General features: G+C 30.0%; 2 protein-coding genes across 4 annotated transcripts in view; one reads left to right on the top strand and one right to left on the bottom strand.

Moving 5' to 3' along the window:
- LOC113515402 (tyrosine kinase receptor Cad96Ca) overlaps positions 1-5,689 on the top strand; it is a 116,047-nt gene extending 110,358 nt beyond the window's left edge. For all 3 annotated transcript variants that reach the window (XM_031911354.2, XM_026899595.3, XM_026899594.3), the window contains 2 exons: positions 3,231-3,372; positions 4,129-5,689. In XM_031911354.2, coding sequence (XP_031767214.1) covers positions 3,231-3,372; positions 4,129-4,353 — 367 coding nt within the window. In that variant the 3' untranslated portion in view covers positions 4,354-5,689. The remainder of the gene's footprint in view (positions 1-3,230; positions 3,373-4,128) is intronic.
- Positions 5,688-8,358, bottom strand: LOC113515589 (uncharacterized). The gene has a single exon (XM_026899849.3). It carries the CDS (start codon positions 8,346-8,348, stop codon positions 6,372-6,374), a length of 1,977 nt encoding a protein of 658 aa, XP_026755650.1. The 5' UTR covers positions 8,349-8,358; the 3' UTR covers positions 5,688-6,371.
- Between the last annotated feature and the right edge of the window lie 5,543 nt (positions 8,359-13,901).

Below are 13,901 nucleotides of genomic sequence, written 5' to 3'. Positions count from 1 at the left end.
CTTACAGACTGGTCGTATAAAGGTTTTATATAACTCAGTATTTTTTTGTATTATTATTTAAGTGATATAATAAATAGTTAATACATAAATAAAGTTATTACTGTTATTTATTTATATATTTATTCATTAAAAGTAATTATAGGATTATGACAGATAAAGTTAAATCAATGTTATAAATTATATAGCACACTAGCTAACATACAAAATTATAATAAAAGTATTTAATCCGAGTTCAGATATTTCTGAGTCGTTTCTAATATCTTTGGTAGGCTACTACTAAAAATATCAATGATGTTTATAATATTATTTAATAACTGTACTGCGTGAGTTAAGGAAGCAGCTGGAAGTGCTGAAGTAGGTTAGTTCTGACATTTATTCTGACATTTATTATCATTATAAAAATAATTTCTAACTTCTTTTTCAAACATATATCAGATTTTAAATTGAATGAAAAATACAACTTTTAATAAAAAATACAACTTAAAAGAATATCCAATTTGGTGGTAGTTTTTGTATGATACCGGAATACATTGACATACTATTTGTTTTATTAAAACCCTTCATATATATATTTTTTTAATATCTCCCATGTATAAAAATCGTGTAGTTACTATAATGTTGTAAAACATTAGATGTGCTTTGCACGCTTAAATAACTTGTCTTTATAATAAAAAAAAAAACTGCTTATAAAATGAATATGCACTTTTTATTGAAGGACGCCATGACAGACTCGCTTAATTTCATTTTCCAATGTTGCCAACCTTAGGTACAATAATTTCCAATATACTACAGTTACAATTTGATCGAATTAGATTCTAGGTATAACATACTAGTGTGTGTAATAACTAGACGCCATCGAATTCTCGCGAAATACTAATATAGAGTTAATTAGGTGGTAAAAATTATTTCTGCCAGTCTATCTGCCAATCTTCGCCAGTTCTAATTGGATGTTGTTCCCTTGCTAATTCCCCTCAAAAGAAGATACGCTTAATTTCCCCTGAGTTAAAAAATAGCCATTATCCATTTTTCACTTTAAAAATTTAATTTTACTTACAATTAAATTCGAAAATTATATTTGCTAACACTTTAGCATATTCCAAGCAATTGTGTACCAAATCAGGACGCAGCCGTCTCACTCTCATTTTACATATCTTGCGCAATTGTTCTATCTAAATATGTCCTTTAGATGACAGTTAGAAAAAAAATATTTAAACTGTGGTAATGGTACTTACTAAAAGGTTAATTCTGACCTGCCACCCAATAAACTTAATCACTTTTTCATTTTAAATATATTATCCCAGAAGGATGGTAATTTAAATTAACAGGATACCTTTAGCTGTTTAAAAATTCTCTTTTCAATTCTCACTTTTAGAAAGGTATTTAAATTATTAGAACAAAATCATAATTTAAAAGGACTTGTCTCATGAATGTATGAATAATTTAGAATTCAACATTTCTAACACAGAGGTTCTTATTTTATAATTCCTTTACATTTTGAGCAATGCAATAGCAACTTATATATTAAGTAGACGGATAAAAACGAAATGGCCGTATGGTCCCGGCATAGAATGGGCAATCCTTTCTTTTCCCGTGGATGTCATCAGTAACGACTTAAAGAACTTAATGGTCAAGGAATGAACAGCAGCGTCCGTCTTTAAACATTACCAAAGCCTGACTGCGGTTGCCAACCCAACTGCCAAGCATGGTTACTGCTAACAAAACCCCCCAAGGGGGGATTAGTTCAAAATAGTTAACGGCTAGTATGGTATAAAAACGAAAAAAAAGTATTTATTGATTTTACATTTTTGCATGTGCTATGCCATGTTAATGTTACAAATGCATTATTACAGGAAAATTTACAGATACAAAAAATAAAAACATTTTTTCTGTGCATGTATTCACAATATTATATATCATACTATTAAAAGGATTTCCATGCAATTATACACATTTATTATTTTAGCCATTAACTATCCACTGCTGGACATAAGCCTTCCCCATTATTTCCTAATATATTTACGAGTATATACATACATACATATCTGTCACGCCTGTCTCCCATTAGGGTAGGCAGAAACAATGGAACGCCAAATGCTTCGATTCAAACAAACCTCTTTCGCTTCTTCCACATTCATCAACCTTTTCATACATGCTCGCCGGTTACGGGTATTTACGAGTATATAAATTAAAATTAATTGTCCAAAGTTTATAGTATGTTTTATTTGGTTATTGCGTCATTTCAGAACTATATATATATATGGTTTATTTTCTTCATTAGTACAAAGTCACAGCAGGCAACTAGTTATGAATATATTATAATAAAATCATATGATATCGAGTAGTGATATTATAAGCCCATTGTCTTCGCGATAAGAGAGGCCATAGTTTTAATTAATCTTTGCAGACAGATCTATATCGTATTAATGTTATAAATGCGAAAGATTGTAACGAAGGATGAATAGATGTTTGTAACTCCTTCAAGCAAAAACTACTGAATAAATTTGAATGCAATTCGGTACACTGACAAGTTATATCTTAACTTGGCACATAGGATATATTATGTACTAATTCACGCAAGTGAAGCAGCGGGGTATAGTTAGTTAATAATAATATAAATTTTCTTTATTATTGGATTAATGAATATTGTTAATTTGCTATCTGAAGATTACAACAATCATAATGATAAACATAATTGTTACAAGTTAAATAACGTGTTTCTTAGTTGATTTGTTTAGGTAAAATTTTCCAAGAAGAATTAGAACCAGTTCCTCCTAAACAATTTTGCTGAAATTTTGTATACCTACACATTTAGTCCTGATGACAATACAGTATGCAATAGTCATTTCTATAAATATTATTATATAAATGCGAAAGTTTGTAAGGAATAGATGGATGGATTTTTGTCAGTCTTTCACGTAAAAACTATTAAACGGAATTGAATGAAATTTAGTACACAGATAGATTATATGCTTTAATAGTACATGAACATCTTATTTACTGATTCATGTAAGCGTAGCTGCGGGAATAATAAACATTTTCAAAATGGCCGTCGCCATGAAATAACAGTGTATTATGACTGTTATTCGGGTACTAACAAAATTGTTTAAAGAATAGGTAACGATAAAATAAATAACATCTTTTAATACGACTGCTGGCACAAATTGTCAGCTTATTATAAAAGCTTGTTTCACCAAAATGTTTTTAAACGCATTTGTTTTTCTTTTTACAAGATGGATGGCGCCGGAATCACTCTACGATGACATATTTAGCGTTAAGTCAGACATTTGGAGCTTCGGTGTGCTGCTTTGGGAGATAGTGACTCTTGGATCCACCCCTTATCCAGGCTTGTCAGCTGGCGATGTGATGCGGAAGGTACATTTTTTGTTTTTCTTTTTATATAATTTATATTTTAAAAAAATATTAAACATAATCTTATTTACGAGTATATTCCTTCGAAAAATGTCGATACCTGTTTACTAATTCACAGTATTATTTAACTAAAAAAAATATAAAGATATGCCTGTGCCTTCTAATTTTAAGACTTTCAATCTATTACGCTAATCGATGCTGATTTTTTTTGATGGATGATAATGGAATGGTAACTTCGCCTGTAACGGTATACGCTGACGGGGCACCAGTGAGGGATGATACATAGATGGATAATAAAAGAGCAGGTCATTTAGTACTATTACCATTACCCATAGTAATGAATACACCTGGAATTCAGCACGATGGTTTCGTAGATGGAGCGGGAATCGCGTTGAGGTCAATCTGATAGGGTATATTGCTAGCAATGGGACTGGCAGCCCGCTTTACTAACAATCTCTTCCCCCCAGAATCGATGCTTATTAATTACTCTCTTTTATAATATATATAGTTCTATATATGTCTATAGGCGAGAGGTATTGATTTTTAAAAAGTGGGACGTTAGCTTGTTTACCATTCTAAACCCTATCATTTGTTTACTCACTTCAAAAAAAAACAATTGAATAGATTTGAATAAAATATGATATATATATAATATGATATATATATGTAGGCCATATTCTGGATTAACATATAAAGTATTTTATAATTTAATTTATATGCATAAAGTTATGGATTGTAACTATTTAAAAATATTCACAGGTCCGTGATGGCTATCGACTGGAAAAGCCAGAACACTGTCGGCGAGAACTGTACAATATCATGTATTACTGCTGGGAAGCGGAGCCTCCAGCTCGCCCCGACTTCAAGGAGGTAGTCGCTATGCTCGAACGACTGCTGTGTACTGAAATGGACTATATAGAACTGGAAAGATTCCCAGACCATTCGTATTACAATGTTCAAGAATTGGACGGCGAGAAATTATAACGTAAACAGTATCTTTACGCAGTGATTGTTGATTTGGAGGCGGGTGTCCAGTGAAATGGTAGCTAAACTGGTAAGAACACTAGCTCTGATATAACCTCAAAGGTGCGGGTTCAAATCCCAACTGATTCGATTAGAATTCTTTTTAATCACACCATATTTATTTAAATATGATTTTCATATTTTAATAATATTTGATTATAATTTTTCTTACAAAGTGATGTAAATATTAAATTGAGATTTGTTAATATACAATTTCTATGTCTCAGATAGATCAGTCACAGAATATTTTAAGAATTGACAGTAATTTTACTCTTTTCTGTGTTAATTTTAGTTTCACACGATATAAGAAATAATTTCAATACATACGTAATAATGTCATGAATGAATATAACGATATCATATGAAAAAAAGATTTTTTTTTACAACAAAAGTCTAGTTTTGTTTATTTATAATATGGAGTAAATTATAAAGATATTAGATTTATTAAACAAACAACAGTATTTACATTTGATATTAAAATCAATCCCTGTTCCAATGGTAGAATGTCTAATTAAACCTCTGTTTCTTTATACAACTGTGGGGAATTGCAAACAGAAATGAAATAACATTTTATTTGTAATTTATATTTCCCCCAGTTATTCTATTTTTAACAATCAACCTACAGTATTTTATTACAGTTTAGAATAACAAACTGCGTTAAAAACTTATAACTAATTTTAATTTTATATAATAATAACATTATGAAACGATAATAAATTTATAACAAAAGCAAAATGCTAGCAAAAACAAAGATTTCGTATGAATTTATTTATTCATTATTTTTTTTATATTCAGTGCATAATAATACTGCATGTTTTATCTTTTACACGAAAAATTAACGTTGACTTCTTTAACAGTTTAAAAGAAAAAAAAAATAGTCTGAGTACATAGTAAGTATTTTATATTAATCACATAGTTAATTTTTATATATTACATTTTATATTTACGGAATTATTTACTATTACTGGAAGAACTTATTTTTATGTATTGTTCCATTTATATAAAAACATATTTGAATACAATTACAATAAACGAGTAAAGCTAGTATGTACGTATATAACAAATTTAATTTTATCAATAAATAACAAAACAAAAAAGAAATCGCTAAATTAACAATTTTATTTTGTATATACATTTTGTATAAATAATAATATGAGATTATTATATCTAATTTGAATAATTATTATGTATAATACAAAATATGATGAATTTTTTATAAAAATATGCACTATTTTTTGCAGCATTGCTAGAACAGAAAAAAAAACATTTCAATAAGTGCTAAAGCTCATGTATTGTAATTAATTTGATATAACTTTATTAAATCGTCAAAATTGTACCTTATGAATATTTGAAAATTAGGTATAGATATTAATAGTTACTAGTCTTTATAATTAAGGTTATAACGGTGTATTTATAACTGTATATATAAACAATATTAAGATACGTCTGTATTAATTAAGACTTAGTATATATTGTTCATGGTAATAAATGTTTTGTTAACATATAATAGTTTTATTTATTAAAAACCATATCGAAATTAAAATATGGTTGATAATTCTTTAGAATGTCAAAACATAAAGAATGCCAGGGATGTCACAGCGATATTCATGCTGCTGCTCATAGTAATAGGCGACGGTTACTATTTTCCATCGTATGGGCTGTCAACTTGTTTGTCATTCTAAATAAAAAACTATAATATAGTGTGTCAATACCAAACTATAGGGCTTGTTGTTAAAAAAGTAATTAATTCATAACAAACCTAATACCATAATAAACCCTTCTAAAATATAGTCCTTTTTTGTCAAACCTCTAATCGTTTTGTTAACTCAATTTCATATACGAATTTCAATTTTAAATTAAATTTTAATTTAAGTCTAAAAAAATGTAATAAAAAAATATAATTTTATGTCTAATAGTGGCTTAATACTAAGAAAAGATTACCAGAAATTCTCGTGAATTCATAATGTGAATAACATTCCCTAATCAATTTTCACATATTTTTTGCATCTTAACATGATATTTTTTATATAATAATTATCGCATGCAATTTCTATTAAAAACAGTAAAGAACCTATAATAAATCCTAGAATAAGTACTGTAAATCCACCCTGTAGATGTTCAATCGACAATGGACTTACATTTGTTGTTCTAATATCCAAAGAACGTAATAAATGTGCTCGTCTTCTTTTATTAATGGTTGCAAATTGACGTCTTATAATCGAATTAATACCATTTTGTTTAAACGCACTTATAGTATTTGAGAATTTATCAATCAAAGCGAAGCCTTTTAAAGCTAACATTTCAAGTGGAACAGAAAACATATCTAAATCGAATGTGTAGTAGTTATTGTTTCCAAAACTGTCACTAAGTTCGGGCATTACAGAGGACACGTGAGCCAATTGAAGACGACTGCACAGAAATGAAAAATTTCTATGGACAACTACATCGATCAATGCTTGGGTTATATTAATGATATTTATCCATTTTTCACCAATATAATTATCGAAAGGGTCACTTGAATTAACATACAAATCTCTCAATTCTTCGAAACCACCAAATTTCAAATCACTGGCAGCGAGTTCTTCGACTGTTTGAATCTGGTATTCTGATGTTGGGTTTCTCAAAACATCTATAAGTTTAGTATTATAAGCGGTCACTGTCAACACACAATAAATATTGAAAGAAACGTAAAATATGCGTAAAGCTTGTTTAGTAGGACGCTTGTATGATGTTTGGCCTAATGAGCAAAGCCATGTATTAAGAAAACAATGTGGAAAAAGCTTGTTGTATCTAGAATCGTCACTTAAATAGCCCAATATCATCCAAATAAAAACACAAGTAATAAAGACAATTATAAAACAACACCAAACAATTTTTTGAAAAATGATTATAAGGGCTACTGAATTTGGTGACAAGTATGCTCGAGGAACAACCCATGTATAGGTGTCTGCTAAGTAATATGTACTATATTCAAAATCTTCGTGGACATCATAGTCTGGAAATATTCCCCCCAAAAGTATTTGGGCCTTTTTCGCTGTAAGAAATTTCAAAGCACCATCCCATTGACCATTATGATTTCTTTCTCCTCTATTATAGTCAATAATTTCAAATTCTGTTTTTATTTTTATTTGTCCAAATACTTGATTTATCAATATTTTTTCTATATTAGGGTCACCTTTTTTTGCACTAATAAATGGTTGTCGTTGCAAAGCAAGTACATGTATCTGACATCCTAACATGTTATGTGGAACTTTTTCCTCAAAGACATAATTATTATACTTAATGACTCCCTTTTCACAAATATTTTGTATGATTGATCTATTTACAGCAGTTTCATTAAAATATCCACAGTATTTTGGTGGATCGTATGGTCGCCAACTTAGAATTATTGAGTTTCGTATATTTTTTTCTTCAGGCACTATTACAATAATGTTAATTGCATTAAATTTAAATAAGCATGTCAATATACTTTCCACGTGGTTAACATTATTTTTTCTATCAGAAAAATTAAATAGCAACATTACAAATTTCGCTTTTGGGTTCCAAGTCCTTGAACGAATCAACTTACTCGCTAGATGATTGAAATCTTCGTAGCTATCTATAATAATAATGTAGTAATCAGCCACAGGAATTGCTTCATAATGATCCAGGTGAAAATGTTCGTTTATTACTTCTTGATCACAAATCAAAACTTCATTAACTGGACTAGCAATTTGAACTGTATATCTAAGGTCTCTATGAATATATTCTAATAATTCTTTCCGAATTGAAGCAACTGAAGTACTCACATTATTTGTATTTGCAAAAATTACAAGACTCGGTTTTGTAAAGTACATTTCCATTATACTGACTATACAGTTTTTGAAGTCATTAATAACTGTTGGGCCATTTGGATTCAATACTGCTCTAGTTCCATAATTATGTAACAGGACTATAATTGTAATAATTTTGAACATCTCTGATTAAAAGTATAAATGATCCAAATACATTCGTAGTCAAATATTAACTAACAAAGTTACGAATCGTCATCGTGACTAACCTGCATTTCGTGATATTGCTATCTACATAGATCACTACTTTAAATTATTTCATGGAAGATAATAAAAACGCAAAACGATCCTCCCATAATTAGAAATAGAAATTAAAATACGCCTCACTTAAATAAATGCAAATATTAATTATAATAGTGGCTATACTGTCAATACTAAAAGTTTACGAACGTATCCAAATATGTCACACTATACATTTTCGTTAACTTCTTAATCCCTGGAGGTATAAATTGTTTTTGAATTCGTCGAAATTTGATAAGATACCTTAAAAAGGTATTATAAGTATTTAAATATATGTAATATATACACGTACATATGATTATTTGCATATGTTTTATTAACATTAACGTTTTTTATTAGATATACCTATTAAGGAAAATAGCTACCATATTTTTCTTTTCTCCTCTACCCAATAGTTGTCTAGAAGAGATTCCTTTAGCAATAAGACCACCATTTGTACTTCATAAGTGTAAAATATATTTTATTATTATTCTTTAAGTGGTGAAATAAAGAATAAATAAATAAATAAACTAAAAAGAAGAATTGTATATAACATTTTTTCGAAGAGTTGCGTTAATAATCTGTGCGTCCATGCAGAATAAAGAAACGAAAAAAATTATCTATTGCCACAAGAATTTTTTTGATGTCCTACGCGTAACCCAGGCTAAATATATGAAATACGGAATATCTGTTATTATTATTATTAAAATACGGGCGTTTTTAGGCAGAAAACCCTACCCTACCCTAACACTCCGATCTTTCTATAACCTTTTGTGCTCGCCCTTTTTTTAAACTTCGTTGCTAATTCCTATCAATGTCAGGAATTTTAAGATGTTCTTTGTAGGGATGTTTTTATCTACACAGGATATAAAGTGCATTTTCAATTTTTTTTTTTATTTATATCTTTTATGTATGAGTCAGCTACAGTCGCAAACAATGTCGTCATTGTGACAAAATCTGCAAACACTTTTTTGGCATAATCCTAGTTAGGCCATGTGTTTGTATAGTTTGCAATGTCCAGTGAGAGCTCTTGTGAATACACACACTTTTTTTTACTCAAAAGAATTCAGTCAGAACTCAATCAGGAATCTGGAGTCATTTAATCCTGGCAATAAGAGCTAACTATTATTTGCTTTATTTTTAAGCTTTCAAGTTCAAGATGTCTGAGCTTTAGGCTTCAAGGCACACCACAGTAAGGAAACGGACCTATTTCGACATTCTTTGCACCTGCTTTTGCTTTTGGTCAGCTGTTTGATTTCCATAAATGTTTGAGTGGCCAGGGATGCATCTCAAGGAAAATCTAGTCTTTGCATACGAGTATACTTTGTTTCCCTACTATAAACTTTTGAGGAGAGCAATAAATAGTATTTTAAATATAGAAAAAAAAACTAAATAGATAAATAATAAATAGATTTTTAAATGAATGAACTCTTTTATATAAAAATCTTCTGTAAAAGTACAGAATGAGTACCTAATAGTGTTATTATTTCTTCCTTATCTTGCCTTTAAATTTACGGGAGGTATAATTTTTAAAATTATGGAACTATAGATTCAAGGTAATTTGCCAATTATCAACAAATACGCACGCTTCTGAATGCCACTCTTGCTCACTTTTTAAATATATATTTTACTGAATCAGTAATGTTGGGCGGGTATCTAGAGTAATTTAGTTAAAAGGGTCCGTTTGAGGATCATCTGCTAAGTATATGAAACTTTATTCGCAACCACTTATTTTATGGTCACACACCCAAAACTTTGTTTTCTCACGAAACGAATTAGGCAGGTAATTTACGAGTATTCTTTTAGATTAGTTAGCAGACAAAGAAAGAAAGAAATATTTTTATTTAAGTGAACTTAAATTAAGCATTTTTGAATAGTCATTTTTTCATTACAGCTCATTCGGAACGCAATTTCAGCCAAGAATAATGGGCAAGAAACACAGCTGTTGCTCTTTTCAAAAAGTTTAATTATATAAATAAAAAATGTGTGTGAATACAAACAACTAAGCAGTATCAGATCATAAAATATAAAATATATATTATATAATTAAAACAAATCATAAAAATAAATTGATTGCAGTGACCAAAGCAGACCAGTTCCTACAGGCAGCACCCGTAGACATTTAAAGACATTATCAAAAGTTCCATACAATTTCACTACTGTTTGTAGTTTTACTAGCCGTGAAGTTGACTAGAAAAACTACAAAATAAAAGAAAACATTCTTGTTTCGACTATATTTTTATGTTTTATTACGGTATTGATCTAATACTACCATTTTATTGAATTACGTATTATTTTGCCAAAGTTCATATTACTAGTAGTTAGTTTTTTTTTTCTTTTGATGGGTGAAAATGGTATGGTAACCCCGCCTGCGCTAACGGGATACGCTGGCAGAGCACCAGTGAAGGGTAATAGATGAGAATGAAAACAGGCCAGTTAGCCCATCATGATGAATTCACAATGATAGTTTCAAGGGAGAACCGCGAGGAGGTCGACCTGGTTGGGTATATTGCTAGCAATAGGATTCTCAGTCTTCATTACTAACAATCCCTTTCCCCCCTAACTACTAGTACTTAGTTAGTCCATATTACTAATTATTTTAATTTCACAATGATTAGTCTACTAACATTTGACAATTAACTGCTATTATGCCTATAAAAATTTAATTACATTTTTTATATAATAATTAATTTATCCGAATTCTCTTAGTGCAATAATGATTAATTCGTTTATTGAGTAAACTTATAATAAATCCGCCATTACGTATTATATCTTTTAATGTTTCCAATATAAGTTATGTACAATAAAGATTTTACAATACAATACAAAAAACTTTTTTCCATTATGTCACCTTTTTGAAAATGGTATCTATATTATTTTTAGTAAAGATTACAATTTAATAAACTGTATTTTTTTGCACAAACTTTGATGTTTATGGAAGTTATAGTACATGTAACTAGATTACATCAATCTTCACCATCGAACTACGCAGTTTGAAGGACCATTATCCCCATAGAATTGTTACAGCCTCAAATCGTTTAAATTGTTTCATTGATTTGCTTCTAAGAAATCCTTGAAATTGTTCGCAAAATTACATCATCATCATCATCATTTTAGGCATTCATTGTCTGCAGTGCGTACCTAAGGAGACAAAGGTAAGGCAATGACGACTAGTGATTGTTAAATATGTACTTTAAGACATTTTCTTCTGAATAGATAGAAATGATAAATTTGAAGCCATCATAAAATCAATATGGTATAAATCACCATTACGTTTTCTATGATATAAAATTGTCTCTGCATTTATATTTATGTTCTATTTGTATGAATGCATAGAAGAAGAGAATGTGGTAAGAAAGGTAAACAATTTATAAAAGTGGATGATCGTGAGTGCAGAGATAGACCCAGAAAGAGATGGATGGACTGTGTGAACGATAATATGCTGGGAAAGGGACTGAATAATGAAAATGACTACAAATAGTGATAAATAAAAATAGTAAACAAAAAATAATAAAGTGTAAATAAATAAATAAATAAACATAATATTACAGAGACTTTGTACAAAAGTCGATTGCTTGCGTACCTCTGTCCCATTCGTGTTTCTACCGTAAAGCAGTGTGTTTGCATGGCTGTGTTTCGGTTTGAAGGGTGGGATATGGCGTGAATTTATTGGGCACGGAGGAATAACACCTGAGTCCTCAGGAATGACAACGCATGGGAGTATCATGGGGGAAACAGTATACTCTGTTATGTTCCTGGTACTGCTCATGTCTATAGGCGACGGTTACCACTTTCCATCAGGTGGGCTGTCAGCTTGTTTGCCACTCTAAGTTATATAAAAAAAATCTCAAATGGATATGGGGGAGAACTTAAAGAAGATTATGTAAGATTTAAACGCATGGATCAATTTCGATAATTGATTTTAGTCACATAAATTCCTGACTATCTTTATTAAAAATCAATTAATTTTATTGCAGATTCTTAAACCACTTAAAAATTCAAATATAATTTTGTGTGTCTTACTTCACGGTATCTTCGTTAATTATAAAGTGATTATGTTTATTCTCTTTACAGTTGATCGGATTTCACACGTTAATCCCATATTAATTCTGGCTAAAGCAGCTTTTTTCGTATAAAAACCTAAATCTTTAATACTTACTTTTTTATACAGTCTGTTCCTCTATTGTCAAATATTACTTCAGTCGACGTTCGAACTAAATTTATTAGTAATTCATATAAATCTTTGGCGCTTTTAAATCACGACTACTGATAGTAAAGACAATTTAATACATAATTTCGATAGTTTAAATATTATTTATCAAAATATATGTACTCGTAACGTAGCTTTTTGCTCACTTCTTCGTACGCGTGGCATTTCCATGCGGCACGATACCCGAGTGACATGGCATTGCAGAATGATTTCTCGATCACATTAGCACAGAAGAGATCGTAAGCTTGTTTACAGATGCTGCAGTTCCAATACAAATTCTCAATTTTTTTAAAACAACCAGCACATTGTATCACTCCAGAATATATTTTAATTAGTAAATTGGTACTAATATTATAATGCTAGAAAATGCGGTGAAGCAACGAACAGAGGCCGAATAAACTAAAAAGAGCACAATATTTCGCATTGCGCGACATCAATCTCTCGATAAATTGTTATTTTTATAAATTGTTGTTGTTATTGTTAAACACTTTTAAGATTTAATAAATGTTTGAAATTGTAAACATAAAATACGTATAATGATTAATTGTGTAGGCAGGAAGATGCAATCTATGATTTGTATACTTATTCCACTCACTTTACATTTAAACTACTACGTGTATGGTTATGCTCTTTACACTAATTTGAACCAATATAATTGAGGAATAAATTAATATATATATGTTATTTACAGCAATTCAGGTATATCTGTTATTTTTTTTTTACAACAAAGAGGCAAACGAGCATGCGGTTCACCTGATGGTAAGTGACTACCGCCGCCCATGATCACCCACAACACCAGCGGCATTGCAGGTGTGCTGCCGGCCTTTTAAAAAGGAATATACTCTTTTCTTGAAGGTTATGTTGTTGTATCGGTTCGGAAATACTGCTGCTGGAAGTTGATTCCAAAGAATATTATTAAAAGAATGTTAAAACGTACAAAACATGTCTAATCCGTTTGACCGTTCGGACTACCCTCCTTATTTATATTGAATTGATTATTCCAAATAGTATGAAATGTTATATTGTATGAGTATTAATACTAGTAGTCTCTTTTACTAATAAATAAATATATTTCGCCATGTCGACCTCTACGCTGTCCCTTTTGAAACTATCGTGATTAATTTCCGGCTAATCCGGCCAACTGACCTGATTTCAACCTCACCTATCATCTGTTACAAATGCTCTTTGGTTTAACCATAGCAACTAATAACACAAGCAAAGTTATGGTTACATCACATCTATTAAAAATA

This window comes from Galleria mellonella, unplaced genomic scaffold (genome assembly GCF_026898425.1).
Source record: "Galleria mellonella isolate WM207_F2 unplaced genomic scaffold, CSIRO_AGI_GalMel_v1 utg1260, whole genome shotgun sequence".
Lineage (NCBI taxonomy): Eukaryota > Metazoa > Arthropoda > Insecta > Lepidoptera > Pyralidae > Galleria > Galleria mellonella.
Note: the sequence above shows the minus strand (reverse complement) of the source record. Positions and strands in the feature narration are given on the sequence as shown.